Source organism: Salmo trutta, chromosome 37 (assembly GCF_901001165.1).
Source record: "Salmo trutta chromosome 37, fSalTru1.1, whole genome shotgun sequence".
Classification (NCBI taxonomy): domain Eukaryota; kingdom Metazoa; phylum Chordata; class Actinopteri; order Salmoniformes; family Salmonidae; genus Salmo; species Salmo trutta.
Genome location: NC_042993.1, coordinates 4,392,689 through 4,405,905, shown reverse-complemented (window position 1 = coordinate 4,405,905; position 13,217 = coordinate 4,392,689). Strand labels below are relative to the sequence as shown.

General features: G+C 45.5%; 1 protein-coding gene across 7 annotated transcripts in view; it reads right to left on the bottom strand.

Moving 5' to 3' along the window:
• LOC115176657 (focal adhesion kinase 1) overlaps positions 1-13,217 on the bottom strand; it is a 142,604-nt gene that overhangs the window by 105,520 nt on the left and 23,867 nt on the right. For 6 of the 7 annotated variants that reach the window (XM_029736809.1, XM_029736804.1, XM_029736803.1 and 3 more), the window contains one exon: positions 1,647-1,855. In XM_029736809.1, coding sequence (XP_029592669.1) covers positions 1,647-1,820 — 174 coding nt within the window. In that variant the 5' untranslated portion in view covers positions 1,821-1,855. Of the gene's footprint in view, positions 1-1,646; positions 1,856-2,782; positions 2,887-13,217 lie in introns of those variants that run through there. The other variant, XM_029736806.1, reaches the window with a different exon arrangement.

Below are 13,217 nucleotides of genomic sequence, written 5' to 3'. Positions count from 1 at the left end.
TCTGTCTAGTTGGTAGAGTAGATGGGTAACTGTCTGTCTGTCTGTCTAGTAGGTAGAGTAGATGGGTAACTGTCTGTCTAGTAGGTAGAGTAGATGGGTAACTGTCTGTCTGTCTAGTTGGTAGAGTAGATGGGTAACTGTCTGTCTGTCTGTCTAGTAGGTAGAGTAGATGGGTAACTGTCTGTCTAGTAGGTAGAGTAGATGGGTAACTGTCTGTCTGTCTGTCTAGTAGGTAGAGTAGATGGGTAACTGTCTGTCTAGTAGGTAGAGTAGATGGGTAACTGTCTGTCTAGTAAGTAGAGTAGATGGGTAACTGTCTGTCTAGTAGGTAGAGTAGATGGGTAACTGTCTGTCTAGTTGGTAGAGTAGATGGGTAACTGTCTGTCTAGTAAGTAGAGTAGATGGGTAACTGTCTGTCTAGTAGGTAGAGTAGATGGGTAACTGTCTGTCTAGTTGGTAGAGTAGATGGGTAACTGTCTGTCTAGTAGGTAGAGTAGACGGGTAACTGTCTGTCTAGTAGGTAGAGTAGACGGGTAACTGTCTGTCTAGTAGATAGAGTTGATAGGTAACTGTCTGTCTAGTTGGTAGAGTAGATGGGTAACTGTCTGTCTAGTAGGTAGAGTAGACGGGTAACTGTCTGTCTAGTAGATAGAGTTGATAGGTAACTGTCTGTCTAGTAGGTAGAGTAGATGGGTAACTGTCTGTCTAGTAGGTAGAGTAGATGGGTAACTGTCTGTCTAGTTGGTAGAGTAGATGGGTAACTGTCTGTCTGTCTAGTAAGTAGAGTAGATGGGTAACTGTCTGTCTAGTAGGTAGAGTAGATGGGTAACTGTCTGTCTGTCTAGTAGGTAGAGTAGATGGGTAACTGTCTGTCTAGTAGGTAGAGTAGATGGGTAACTGTCTGTCTAGTAGGTAGAGTAGATGGGTAACTGTCTGTCTGTCTAGTAGGTAGAGTAGATGGGTAACTGTCTGTCTAGTAGGTAGAGTAGATGGGTAACTGTCTGTCTAGTAGGTAGAGTAGATGGGTAACTGTCTGTCTGTCTGTCTAGTAAGTAGAGTAGATGGGTAACTGTCTGTCTGTCTGTCTAGTTGGTAGAGTAGATGGGTAACTGTCTGTCTGTCTAGTAGGTAGAGTAGATGGGTAACTGTCTGTCTAGTTGGTAGAGTAGATGGGTAACTGTCTGTCTGTCTGTCTAGTAGGTAGAGTAGATGGGTAACTGTCTGTCTAGTAGGTAGAGTAGATGGGTAACTGTCTGTCTAGTAGGTAGAGTTGATGGGTAACTGTCTGTCTGTCTGTCTGTCTGTCTGTCTGTCTGTCTGTCTGTCTGTCTGTCTGTCTGTCTGTCTGTCTGTCTGTCTGTCTGTCTGTCTGTCTGTCTGTCTGTCTAGTAAGTAGAGTAGATGGGTAACTGTCTGTCTAGTTGGTAAAACTACAAATACATACCTCTGTATTCCCCATAGCAGTACTATTGTCTTGAACAGTCATATTACAGACTGTAATCTCGGAACCCAAATGATTTGATGAATGCTCACCTCCGGCCTACTGTACGGATGATAGGGACAGACTATACAGACAGTAACTTAAAGAAGCATAGTTGCTGTAACTGTGGTAAACTGTGTTTAACCCAATCAGCTGCTCAGCTCACCCTGACGTCAGTGGCATCTCCGTGGCGGATGTGGCTGGCCCAGGTGGATGGTTCACTGTTGCTCTCCAAGTAGTGGTGGATCTTGAGCACGCGGTCCATTGTCCCCGGCTTCGACACCCCACCGCCCAACCCAGCATGGTGGTTCAGGTTGGGGTCCAGGTACGCTGACGCCATGCTTCCTTTGGTGGGGGCTAGCTGTCTGTCATATTCTGAAGGTAGGGAGACAGAGGGGAGAGAAAGAGAGAGAGAGCAGGGATGTAAAGAGAGATATCGGAGACGGAGGGAGGGAGGGCTTCTGGTGAATTCACACTAGACGACTGTGGAACTTTCTCACCATTATAACTTCATCTGTAACAGTAACAAAAGTGGACTGGAGAGAATAGAACAGACAAACGGATGGCTGGACAGACTGACAGATAACAGTGAGGTCTGCAGGCTGAAGTGGACTGAGCTGGGCTTGCTACAGTAGTTTGGCCAGACAGCTGGGTGGCTTTGGACAGTGAGCAGGGAGCAGCGCTGTCAGAAGCACTGCCAGCATTACAACAACCCTCCTCATGAACCACAAACTGGGGCCATTATATATAAGCTGTTTGGATTGTGGTAGAAACGGTCAGGGGTGAAATTTGGTGTGTGTGTGTGTGTGTGTGTGTGTGTGTGTGTGTGTGTGTATGGTAATAGGTACAGCCAAGACAGTACCGCTTTGCTTGTTAAAACATGGCTTTTCTAGTGTTTTGGAAGACTGACCCAGAGCTACTCAGTGACATTCCTCAGCCTTCCTGACTGTATCTGCTGTTGGCAACATCACTAGTATAGAGCACCACAGGAAAACCTGCCCTTACTCAACACCAAAAACACGCACATTCTCAGATGTCTACCTCCTCAATGTTACTTTCTGGTAACCCAGGCAGAACACATGTATGAAGACAGACGTAAATATCCTAACTCTTGACAATCAGTCAGACAACATTGAAGCAATGGAGATTAGTACAAACACAACTGGTTCATTTGAGCCCACGACTGGACAACTTCCTTTCAGAGTTGTTCTTTAATAAACTCCTGTCAAACTCAATTCAAACACTACTATTCTGATCTAACACCAGCACAGCAACAACAGTCCAATCAGTCACTCCTCCTACCTTTACTGATGAAGGGCCAGCAGGTACACTCCACTGTAGAGTTCCGTAGTGACAACATTAGTGCTATAGCAACAGCACACTAGGTTACACAGTACAGTATGTCCACTAGGTTACACAGTACAGTATGTCAACTAGGTTACACAGTAGAGTATGTCCACTAGGTTACACAGTACAGTATGTCCACTAGGTTACACACTACAGTATGTCCACTAGGTTACACAGTACAGTATGTCAACTAGGTTACACAGTAGAGTATGTCCACTAGGTTACACAGTACAGTATGTCCACTAGGTTACACAGTACAGTATGTCCACTAAGTTACACAGTACAGTATGTCCACTAAGTTACACAGTACAGTATGTCCACTAGGTTACACAGTCGAGCATTCCCACACATTCCTCTCACTCTTTCCCATACACACACATGCAAAGTGAACAACACATTCACGTCTTTCCTGTCCAGTCACGTCACATCCTGGTTATCACAATGCGTCCTGTCCGCTCAGGAGCCACAGTGAGTCATCACTCCTGTCTCCTCACACGGCACAGAGCTCTTCCTGGCTGAGAAGAGGAGAAGCCTGTGCTGTGATCAACATGTCACTGCTGTTTCATGGTAGAGCTCTTCCTGGACTGAGCTGAGGGGGGCGAGGCCAGAGTCCTCTCTGCAACACAACATAGTTCCTCTCTCTTCCTGACTGATAATGACAGCACAGAGCAGTCAGCCAGTCAGCCAGGCTGCAGTCAGCCAGTCAGCAGTCAGCCAGGCTGCAGTCAGCCAGTCTGCAGTCAGCCAGTCAGTAGTCAGCACTCAGCCAGGCTGCAGTTAGTCAGCCAGTCAGTAGTCAGCCAGTCAGTCAGTAGTCAGCAGAGCAGGCACAAGGACAGTGATGAGGGGGGAAGTATAGCCTAGCCTATCTGCTGACTCTGCTAGTTCTTTACGGATTGACCTACAGTCACCTCTAACTGAGAGACTCTCTCTCTCTCTCTCTCTCTCTCTCACACACACACACACACACACACACACGCTCACGCACACACACACACACACACACACCGCAGGGTTAGTTACAGAGGCAGGTCAGCACAGAGAGGAAAGTAGGTGATTATCTGATGGAAAAACCAAGAACCCTTTCATAGAAGACAAAGTTATACCTGCCGGGAAACGTTTATGAGATTAGCCGACTTGACAAAATGCCTCATCATACTGACAAAGCTCCTTGAGTGAACCTACTGTATGGAAGAATGATACATGACTTCATGTCAAACATCTTTAAGGCTTAGTTGTTATTGTGACTAATTGAGTCAACATAGTGCTACCCTAAGGTAAACTATTGAAGTAAACACACATTACCTAATCAAACAGCCCTTAAATAGCCCTACTAAATAAACCTTCTGTCAACATTATCAGGAACTTTCTAGCATGTCTGTCTACTGACTGCCTCAGTCAATTCCCCTACTATAGTTTCTGAAAGACCTTTACCAGGTTAGGCTAATCATTATGGGACACAGACTGAGTAGTGACTGAGAGGCTGGAGGGCCAGTAGACTAGGAGATGAGAGAGATGGTTAACAGGGGTGATACAGGAGAGGACAGAGATTTAATGTTGTCCCCACAGACTCCCCAAATAACACTCATTTGATTGTAAGACTGACATATATGTCTCAATTACTGTACATCAACTTGATACAACTCACTCTGGGTTATCCCATTAATAATATCAGCCTAATAATAACAGGCTGCTAATAGGATAATAGGATAATAATAGCCTAGTTGTTATCCCTCAGGGTAAAACATGCCAACATTGTTTCCTCGTTATTTCAACTCAATCCAACATCAATCAAAATAGATGTTGATTTGATGTTGACATCAGGTCATTGCCGTGGGATGTTTAGTTATCAAATTAATTATTCATTTCCTTGTAGTATGGACAAAGCTTGGTATATAAGCTTGGATAATATAGTTAATAGAGTAGCCCACTATCTGTCTAGCTCGTGAGAGTATTGACCTCATTACTCTAGTTGTACTGTAGTCTCATCCTAAAGAGATTGTGTAACAGTGTCTTGGTGGCTCGGAGGGATTGACTGTGGGACTGCAGTCTTCTCTCTAGGTTAGTTACTGACAGTAGTCTGAGCCCACATTGGCCAGAGCAACGCTGCTATAACAACACGTGTCAATACCAATGAGAGTCAAACAGCACTTCATCAGCACTACTGAACAACCATAGATTTCTGTTCCACTGTTTCGATGTGTTGAAGAAAAACATGGCCTTTTTCCGAAATCACAGAGCGCCCGTTCAGCAGCTAGGCCAGGCTATCTCCAGGAAGGGCCCGTTCAGCAGCTAGGCCAGGCTATCTCCAGGAAGGGCCCGTTCAGCAGCTAGGCCAGGCTATCTCCAGGGAGGGCCCGTTCAGCAGCTAGGCCAGGCTATCTCCAGGGAGGGCCCGTTCAGCAGCTAGGGCAGGCTATCTCCAGGAAGGGCCCGTTCAGCAGCTAGGCCAGGCTATCTCCAGGGAGGGCCCGTTCAGCAGCTAGGCCAGTCTATCTCCAGGAAGGGCCCGTTCAGCAGCTAGGCCAGGCTATCTCCAGGGAGGGCCCTTTCAGCAGCTAGGCCAGGCTATCTCCAGGAAGGGCCCGTTCAGCAGCTAGGCCAGGCTATCTCCAGGGAGGGCCCGTTCAGCAGCTAGGCCAGGCTATCTCCAGGGAGGGCCCTTTCAGCAGGGAGGGTTTGATCATGGTCTTCTAGGAAATCGGAAATAGGAACTAGATTTGGAGGCATGTGAGTACATTTTCTACCGAGAGGAAGTGTTTAATTCAAACAAGCATGGTGCAAGGCAGAGGGACAAGCTGCAACTGGACACCTGTACAGTTATCTTAAGGTTCAACATACAACCATCTTCATTCAGAGAGAAAGACATGTGTATGCACGCACACACACACACACACACAGACACAGACACAAAAGTCAATATTTCTAAGAAGGTAATGAATGCATGGTCTCAAAACCTTAGTTAGAAAACATAGACATGTAGAACAGGGCTGTTAATTCTAGTCCTGAAGGGAAAGGACCTCACCCAACTGCTTGCTGTGCAGCCGATGGATTCATTTCATCGGCCTACTCTGACTAGGGGGAATCAGGTCTGGTATCCAGTCCTGTTTGAACATATAGACTATTTGATTTATTCCTTATTTTACCAGGTAAGTTGACTGAGAACACGTTTTCAAACACAGCAACAACCTGGAGAATAGTTACAGGGATGAATGAGCTAATTGGAAGCTGGGGATGATTAGGTGACCATGATGGTATGAGGGCCAGATGGGGAATAGCCAAGACACCAAGGTTAAGACACATACTCAAACAATAAGTGCCATGGGATCTTTAGTGACCACAGAGAGTCAAGACTAGGGTTGCACATTTTGGGGAATATTCAGAGGTGTAAACTTTCCGTTGGAATTAACGGGACAATATGGGAATTAATGGGAATGAACAGAAATATATGCAAATGAATATGAATTCCATTTAAATGTAGATGTTTTTTGCATTGGATATATTTACCATATCATATGGAGACAGAAACAGAAACCTTTTACATCATCATAAGTACACATAATTGTAAATGATTAAATCCTTCTAATAGAAATAAAAAAACAATTTAGTTACGAATTGAACTTTAATTAAATGAGTTGACTCTTCAAATGGGATGATTTCAATGAACAACAAAAGAAAGGGGATATCTAATGATCCCCAATGATCCATCGCATCTCCCAAAAACGTTTTCAACATACATCTGTAAAATGATAGTCTAGAAACTAAAGCTTTGGTTGTCTTCCTCTCAGGCTTCCATGTCTTCTCCCTGGACCTCCTCAATGTCCACCTCTTGAACATCAGACTCTGAGGCCTCATCTTCACTGTCACTTTCCAACCTTGTTGAGGATGGCTCGTTGTCAGACTCAAAAAGCCTCAAATTTGCCTGGATGGCCACCAATTTTTCAACCCTTGTATTTGTCAGCCTGTTGTGTGCTTTGGTGTGTGTGTTCCCAAACAACAACCAGTTGCGCGCTGAGACGGCTGATGTTGGTGGGATTTGAAGGATGATGGAGGCAACAGGGGAAAGAGCCTCAGATCCACATAGTCCCTTCCACCAAATGGATGATGAGATATGTTGGCACGACTGCCATATTGCATCTCCATCCCAAAGCCCTTGCTTGGACTTGTACTTCGCCAGACTGCCAAGAACCTTGCCCTCATCCAGGACAAGGTGGCGAGACACGGTAGTGATGACACCATAGGTCTTGTTGATCTCTGTACCAGACAGGATGCTCTTGCCAGCATACTTGGGGTCCAACATGTACGCTGCGGCGTGTATGGGCTTCCGGCAGAAGTCTTCACGCTTTTTGATGTATTTCAGAACTGCAGTTTCCTCTGCTTGGCGCAACAGTGAAGTGGGCAGGGCAGTACGGATTTCTTCTCTTACATCTGCAAGCAGAGTCTAAACATCAGACAGGATGGCATTGTCTCCCTCATTCCGTGCAATGGCTACTGCTATAGGTTTCAGGAGTTTCAGGCTGCTTACCACTCTCTCCCAAAATACATCATCCAGGAGGATCCTCTTGATGGGGCTGTCCATATCGGCAGACTGTGATATGGCCATTTCTTGGAGAGACTCCTTCCCCTCCAGGAGACTGTCAAACATGATGACAACGCTACCCCAACGAGTGTTGCTGGGCAGCTTCAATGTGGTGCTCTTATTCTTCTCACTTTGCTTGGTGAGGTAGATTGCTGCTATAACTTGATGATCCTTCACATACCTAACCATTTCCTTGGCTCTCTTCTAGTGTATCCATTGTTTTCAGTGCCATGATGTCCTTGAGGAGCAGATTCAATGCATGAGCAGCACAGCCAATGGGTGTGATGTGAGGGTAGGACTCCTCCACTTTAGACCAAGCAGCCTTCATGTTCGCAGCATTGTCTGTCACCAGTGAAAATACCTTCTGTGGTCCAATGTCATTGATGACTGCCTTCAGCTCATCTGCAATGTAGAGACTGGTGTGTCTGTTGTCTCTTGTGTCTGTGCTCTTGTAGAATACTGGTTGAGGGTTGGAGATGATGTAGTTAATTATTCCTTGCCCACGAACATTCGACCACCCATCAGAGATGATTGCAATACAGTCTGCTTTCTCTATGATTTGCTTGACCTTCACTTTAACTCTGCATCCAGCAAATGAGTAGATAAAGCATGTCTGGTTGGAGGGGTGTATGCTGGGCGAAGAACATTCAGAAATCTCTTCCAATACACATTGCCTGTGAGCATCAGAGATGAACCAGTTGTATACACAGCTCGAGCAAGACATTCATCAGCATTTCTCTGACTACGTTCCTCCATTGAGTAAAAAAAAAACTTCTGATTCCAGGAGGACTATGAGCTGTTGCTATCGATAAGGTGTCTGATTCATCATTTCCACCTCGAATAGAAGTAGAGGGACTTTTGTCAGAGGTTGCTTGTTGTGAGCGCTGAGGGAACTTTATGCACTTTGTTGTGTATGGATCTGTTGGGGCGGTATGCAAATTGTGAGTGAGTCTAGGGTGTCTGGGATGATGGAGTTAATGTGTGCCATAACCAGCCTCTCAAAGCACTTCATTATTAAAGAAGTATGTGCTACAGGGCGGTAGTCATTGTGGCGTGAAGCCTTAGAGTTCTTGGGAACAGGAGTGATGGTGGTCAGTTTAAAACATGTGGGGATGACAGACTAGAACAAGGAGAGGGTGTAAGCACCATGATAAAGGCATATATCATATTTCTGATTAATACTAAAGAGGCATTTTCTATTGAACTGCCATTGTCCTCTGAGGGGGGTCTCTTGCACATCTATTTTAAAGGGGCAATTTACAGCTGCTTAAACTCCAGTGGCCGCCCCACTGCTTGGAGGGGGGTTGAGAACGGAGCGGATACACATTTCCGTTGTTTGCTGTAACACGTGGACAATAATATATATGGTAATAATAATAATAATAATATGGACAATAAAGTTATATTCCAGGTTGAACAAAAACATGAGGGCTGGCCTTTTGCGTCATGCTCCTTGTTTGGACTACAAGGCCCTGTAGCGACACAGTAGCCTATATTTCCCCCTACAGACTCCATCTACCCTCCATAGTTCCCCGGGTGGTCTCTGTGAGCTGTGGCATTAGAAGGAGACGAGGGTAAAGTCCATACCATACAGGGAGCCAGGCTGGGCATTGTGAGGAGCAATGTGATGAGCCTGAGGAGACTAAGTGACTGGCTTGCTGTGTGTGTCCTTTAATGCTGTTGCATCTCACATCTTTCATTGACCACAACATTCCTCCAGCTGAAAACTAAGCCTTATCTTTTAATGGCTTTGAAATCTCTTGCTTTCACCAAGAATTGTTAAACAAATACCACAGATCAGTGTCACTGATTGGGGGTGGGGTGTGTGTGTGTGTGTGTGTGTGTGTGTGTGTGTGTGTGTGTGTGTGTGTGTGTGTGTGTGTGTGTGTGTGTGTTTGTGCGCATGCGTGTGTGGGGACAAGTGAGTCACAGTACAAAATCTGATTTGATCCATTTGGCCCCAACGGCATTACCATGAACCAAGGGCTCAAACAAAACCCCTGCTTCTACAGTACAGTAGAACTGATCATGTCATGTCCAGTACATGGAGCACCATACCTCCACCATCACCATCCTTTACTGTGGAGTTAGTGCTCAGGTACAACACCTGCTGCCTCTGGAGCCTGTATGGCCATGTCCCAAATAGCACCCTATTCTCTACATAGTGCACCTATGAGCCCTGGTCAAAAGTACTGCATTCTATAGGGAATAGGGTGACAACTGGTACGCATCCAGTATCTATCCTATAGTCTGTGGGGACCCAAGCAGATTCCCACTGACTCTCTCCCTCAGTCCCACGGCTCTGCTCTACACTCCTACATCCTCATTAAGACCTGCTACTGCTGGAGTTGCTGCTTCCTCCCTGGATTAAAGCTTCCTTTCCTCTCATCCTCTGCCTACTGTACCAGCTCACACAGAACTATCCAGCCCCCCTCAAAAAAATACATCAAGGCTTTGCCTGGGTTTAATATATGCTGCGTTTACACTACCCCTGGAGGATGCAGTTTGAAGGAGAGCCAGAGCCTCTAAATAGATGAAGACAGAAGGGAAGACATCCCCAGTGTTATTCTGTTCTGGCTTTTCTAAAGCATCAGGACTCATGATACATATTGGTATCCAGGGAGAGAGTAGAGCAACTGCCCCCGCTGCTGTTTCTGTTGCTGCTGCTGCTGCTAGTTCTGTTTCTGTTTCTACTGCTGCTGCTAGTTCTGTCTCTGTTGCTGCTGCTGCTGTTTCTGTCTCTGTTGCTGCTGCTGCTGTTTCTGTCTCTGTTGCTGCTGCTGCTGTTTCTGTTGCTGCTAGTTCTGTTTCTGTTGCTGCTGCTGCTAGTTCTGTTTCTGCTGCTGCTGCTAGTTCTGTTTCTGCTGCTGCTAGTTCTGTTTCTGTTGTTGATGCTGCTAGTTATGCTTCTGATGCTGCTAGTTCTGTTTATGTTGCTGCTGCTGCTAGTTCTGTTTCTGTTGTTGATGCTGCTAGTTATGTTTCTGCTGCTGCTAGTTCTGTTTATGTTGCTGCTGCTGCTAGTTCTGTTTCTGCTGCTGCTAGTTCTGTTTCTGTTGTTGATGCTGCTAGTTCTGTTTCTGCTGCTGCTAGTTCTGTTTCTGCTGCTGCTGCTGCTAGTTCTGTTTCTGCTGCTGCTAGTTCTGTTTCTGTTGTTGATGCTGCTAGTTATGTTTCTGCTGCTGCTAGTTCTGTTTATGTTGCTGCTGCTGCTGCTAGTTCTGTTTCTGCTGCTGCTGCTGCTGCTGTTTCTGTTTCTGTTGTTGATGCTGCTAGTTCTGTTTATGTTGCTGCTGCTGCTAGTTCTGTTTCTGCTGCTGCTGCTGCTGTTTCTGTTTCTGTTGTTGATGCTGCTAGTTATGTTTCTGCTGCTGCTAGTTCTGTTTATGTTGCTGCTGCTGCTAGTTCTGTTTCTGTTGCTGGTTCTGTTTCTGTTGCTGCTGCTGCTGCTAGTTCTGTTTCTACTGCTGCTAGTTCTGTTTCTGCTGCTGCTAGTTCTGTTTCTGCTGCTGCTAGTTCTGTTTCTGTTGCTGCTGCTGCTAGTTCTGTTTCTGTTGCTGCTAGTTCTGTTTCTGCTGCTGCTGCTGTTTCTGTTGCTGCTAGTTCTGTTTCTGTTGCTGCTGTTTCTGTTTCTGCTGATGCTTCTTCCGTTTCTGCTGCTGCAGGTTCCCTTTCTGCTGCTGCTAGTTCTGTTTCTACTGCTACTAGTTCTGTTTCTGTTTCTACTGCTGCTAGCCCTGTTTCTCTTTCTACTGCTGCTAGTTCTGTTTCTACTGCTGCTAGTCCTGTTTCTGTTTCTACTGCTGCTAGTCCTGTTTCTGTTTTATACTGCTGCTAGTTCTGTTTCTACTGCTGCTAGTTCTATTTCTACTGCTGCTAGTCCTGTTTCTCTTTCTTCTGCTGCTAGTTCTGTTTCTACTGCTGCTAGTCCTGTTTCTGTTTCTACTGCTGCTAGTTCTGTTTCTACTGCTGCTAGTTCTGTTTCTGTTTCTACTGCTGCTAGTTCCCACTGCTGGCTTGCTTCTGAAGCTAAGCAGGGTTGGTCCTGGTCAGTCCCTGGATGGGAGACCAGATGCTGCTGGAAGTGGTGTTGGAGGGCCAGTAGGAGGCACTCTTTCATCTGGTCTAAACAATATCCCAATGCCCCAGGGCAGTGATTGGGGACACTACCATGTGTAGGGTGCCGTCTTTCGGATAGGACGTTAAACGGGTGTCCTGACTCTCTGAGGTCATTAAAGATCCCATTGCACTTATCGTAAGGGTGTTAACCCCGGTGTCCTGGCTAAATTCCCAATCTGGCCCTCATACCATCACGGCCACCTAATCATCCCCAGCTTACAATTGGCTCATTCATCCCCCTCCTCTCCCCTGAAACTATTCCCCAGGTCGTTGCTGTAAATGAGAATGTGTTCTCAGTCAACTTACCTGGTAAAATAACGGTAAAATTAAAAAAGTTATGTTTCTACTACTGCTAGTCCTGTTTCTACTGCTGCTGTTTCTGTTTCTACTGCTGCTAGTTCTGTTCTACTGCTGCTAGTTCTGTTTCTACTGCTGCTAGTTCTGTTTCTGTTTCTACTACTGCTAGTCCTGTTTCTGTTTCTACTACTGCTAGTCCTTTTTCTGTTTCTACTGCTGCTAGTTCTGTTTCTGTTTCTACTGCTGCTAGTTCTGTTTCTGTTTCTACTGCTGCTAGTCCTGTTTCTGTTTTCTACTGCTGCTAGTCCTGTTTCTGTTTCTACTGCTGCTAGTCCTGTTTCTGTTTTATGCTGCTGCTAGTCCTGTTTCTGTTTCTACTTCTGCTAGTTATGTTTCTACTGCTACTAGTCCTGTATCTGTTTCTACTGCTGCTAGTCCTGTTTCTGTTTTATACTGCTGCCTGTCCTGTTTTTGTTTCTACTGCTGCTAGTTCTGTTTCTACTGTTGCTAGTCCTGTTTCTACTGCTGCTAGTTCGGTTTCTGTTTCTACTACTGCTAGTCCTGTTTCTGTTCCTACTGCTAGTTCGGTTTCTGTTTCTACTACTGCTAGTTCTGTTTCTACTGCTACTAGTTCTGTTTCTACTGCTGCTAGTTCTGTTTCTACTGCTGCTAGTCCTGTTTCTACTGCTGCTAGTCCTGTTTCTGTTTCTACTGCTGCTAGTTTGTTTCTGTTTCTACTGCTGCTAGTCCTGTTTCTGTTTCTGTTTCTACTGCTGCTAGTTCTGTTTCTACTGCTACTGCTGCTAGTTCTGTTTATGTTTCTACTGCTGCTAGTTCTGTTTATGTTTCTAGTGCTGCTAGTTCTGTTTCTACTGCTACTAGTTCTGTTTCTACTGCTACTGCTGCTAGTGCTGTTTCTACTGCTACTAGTTCTGTTCCTACTGCTACTAGTTCTGTTTCTACTGCTGCTAGTTCTGTTTCTACTGCTGCTAGTCCTGTTTCTACTACTGCTGCTAGTCCTGTTTCTGTTTCTACTACTGCTAGTCCTGTTTTTGTTTCTACTGCTGCTAGTTCTGTTTCGGTTGCTGCTGCTGCTAGTTCTGTTTCTTCTGCTGCTAGCTCTGTTTCTGTTTCTATTGCTGCTAGTTCTGTTTCGGTTGCTGCTGCTGCTAGTTCTGTTTCTTCTGCTGCTAGCTTTCTTTCTGTTTCTACTGCTGCTAGTTATGTTTCTACTGCTGCTAGTTCTATTTCGGTTGCTACTGCTGCTATTTATGTTTCTACTGCTGATAGTTGTGTTTCTACTGCTGCTAGTTCTGTTTGTTTCTACTGATACTGCTGCTAGTTCTGTTTCTGTTTCTACTGCTGCTAGTTCTCTTTCTGTTTCTACTGCTGCTA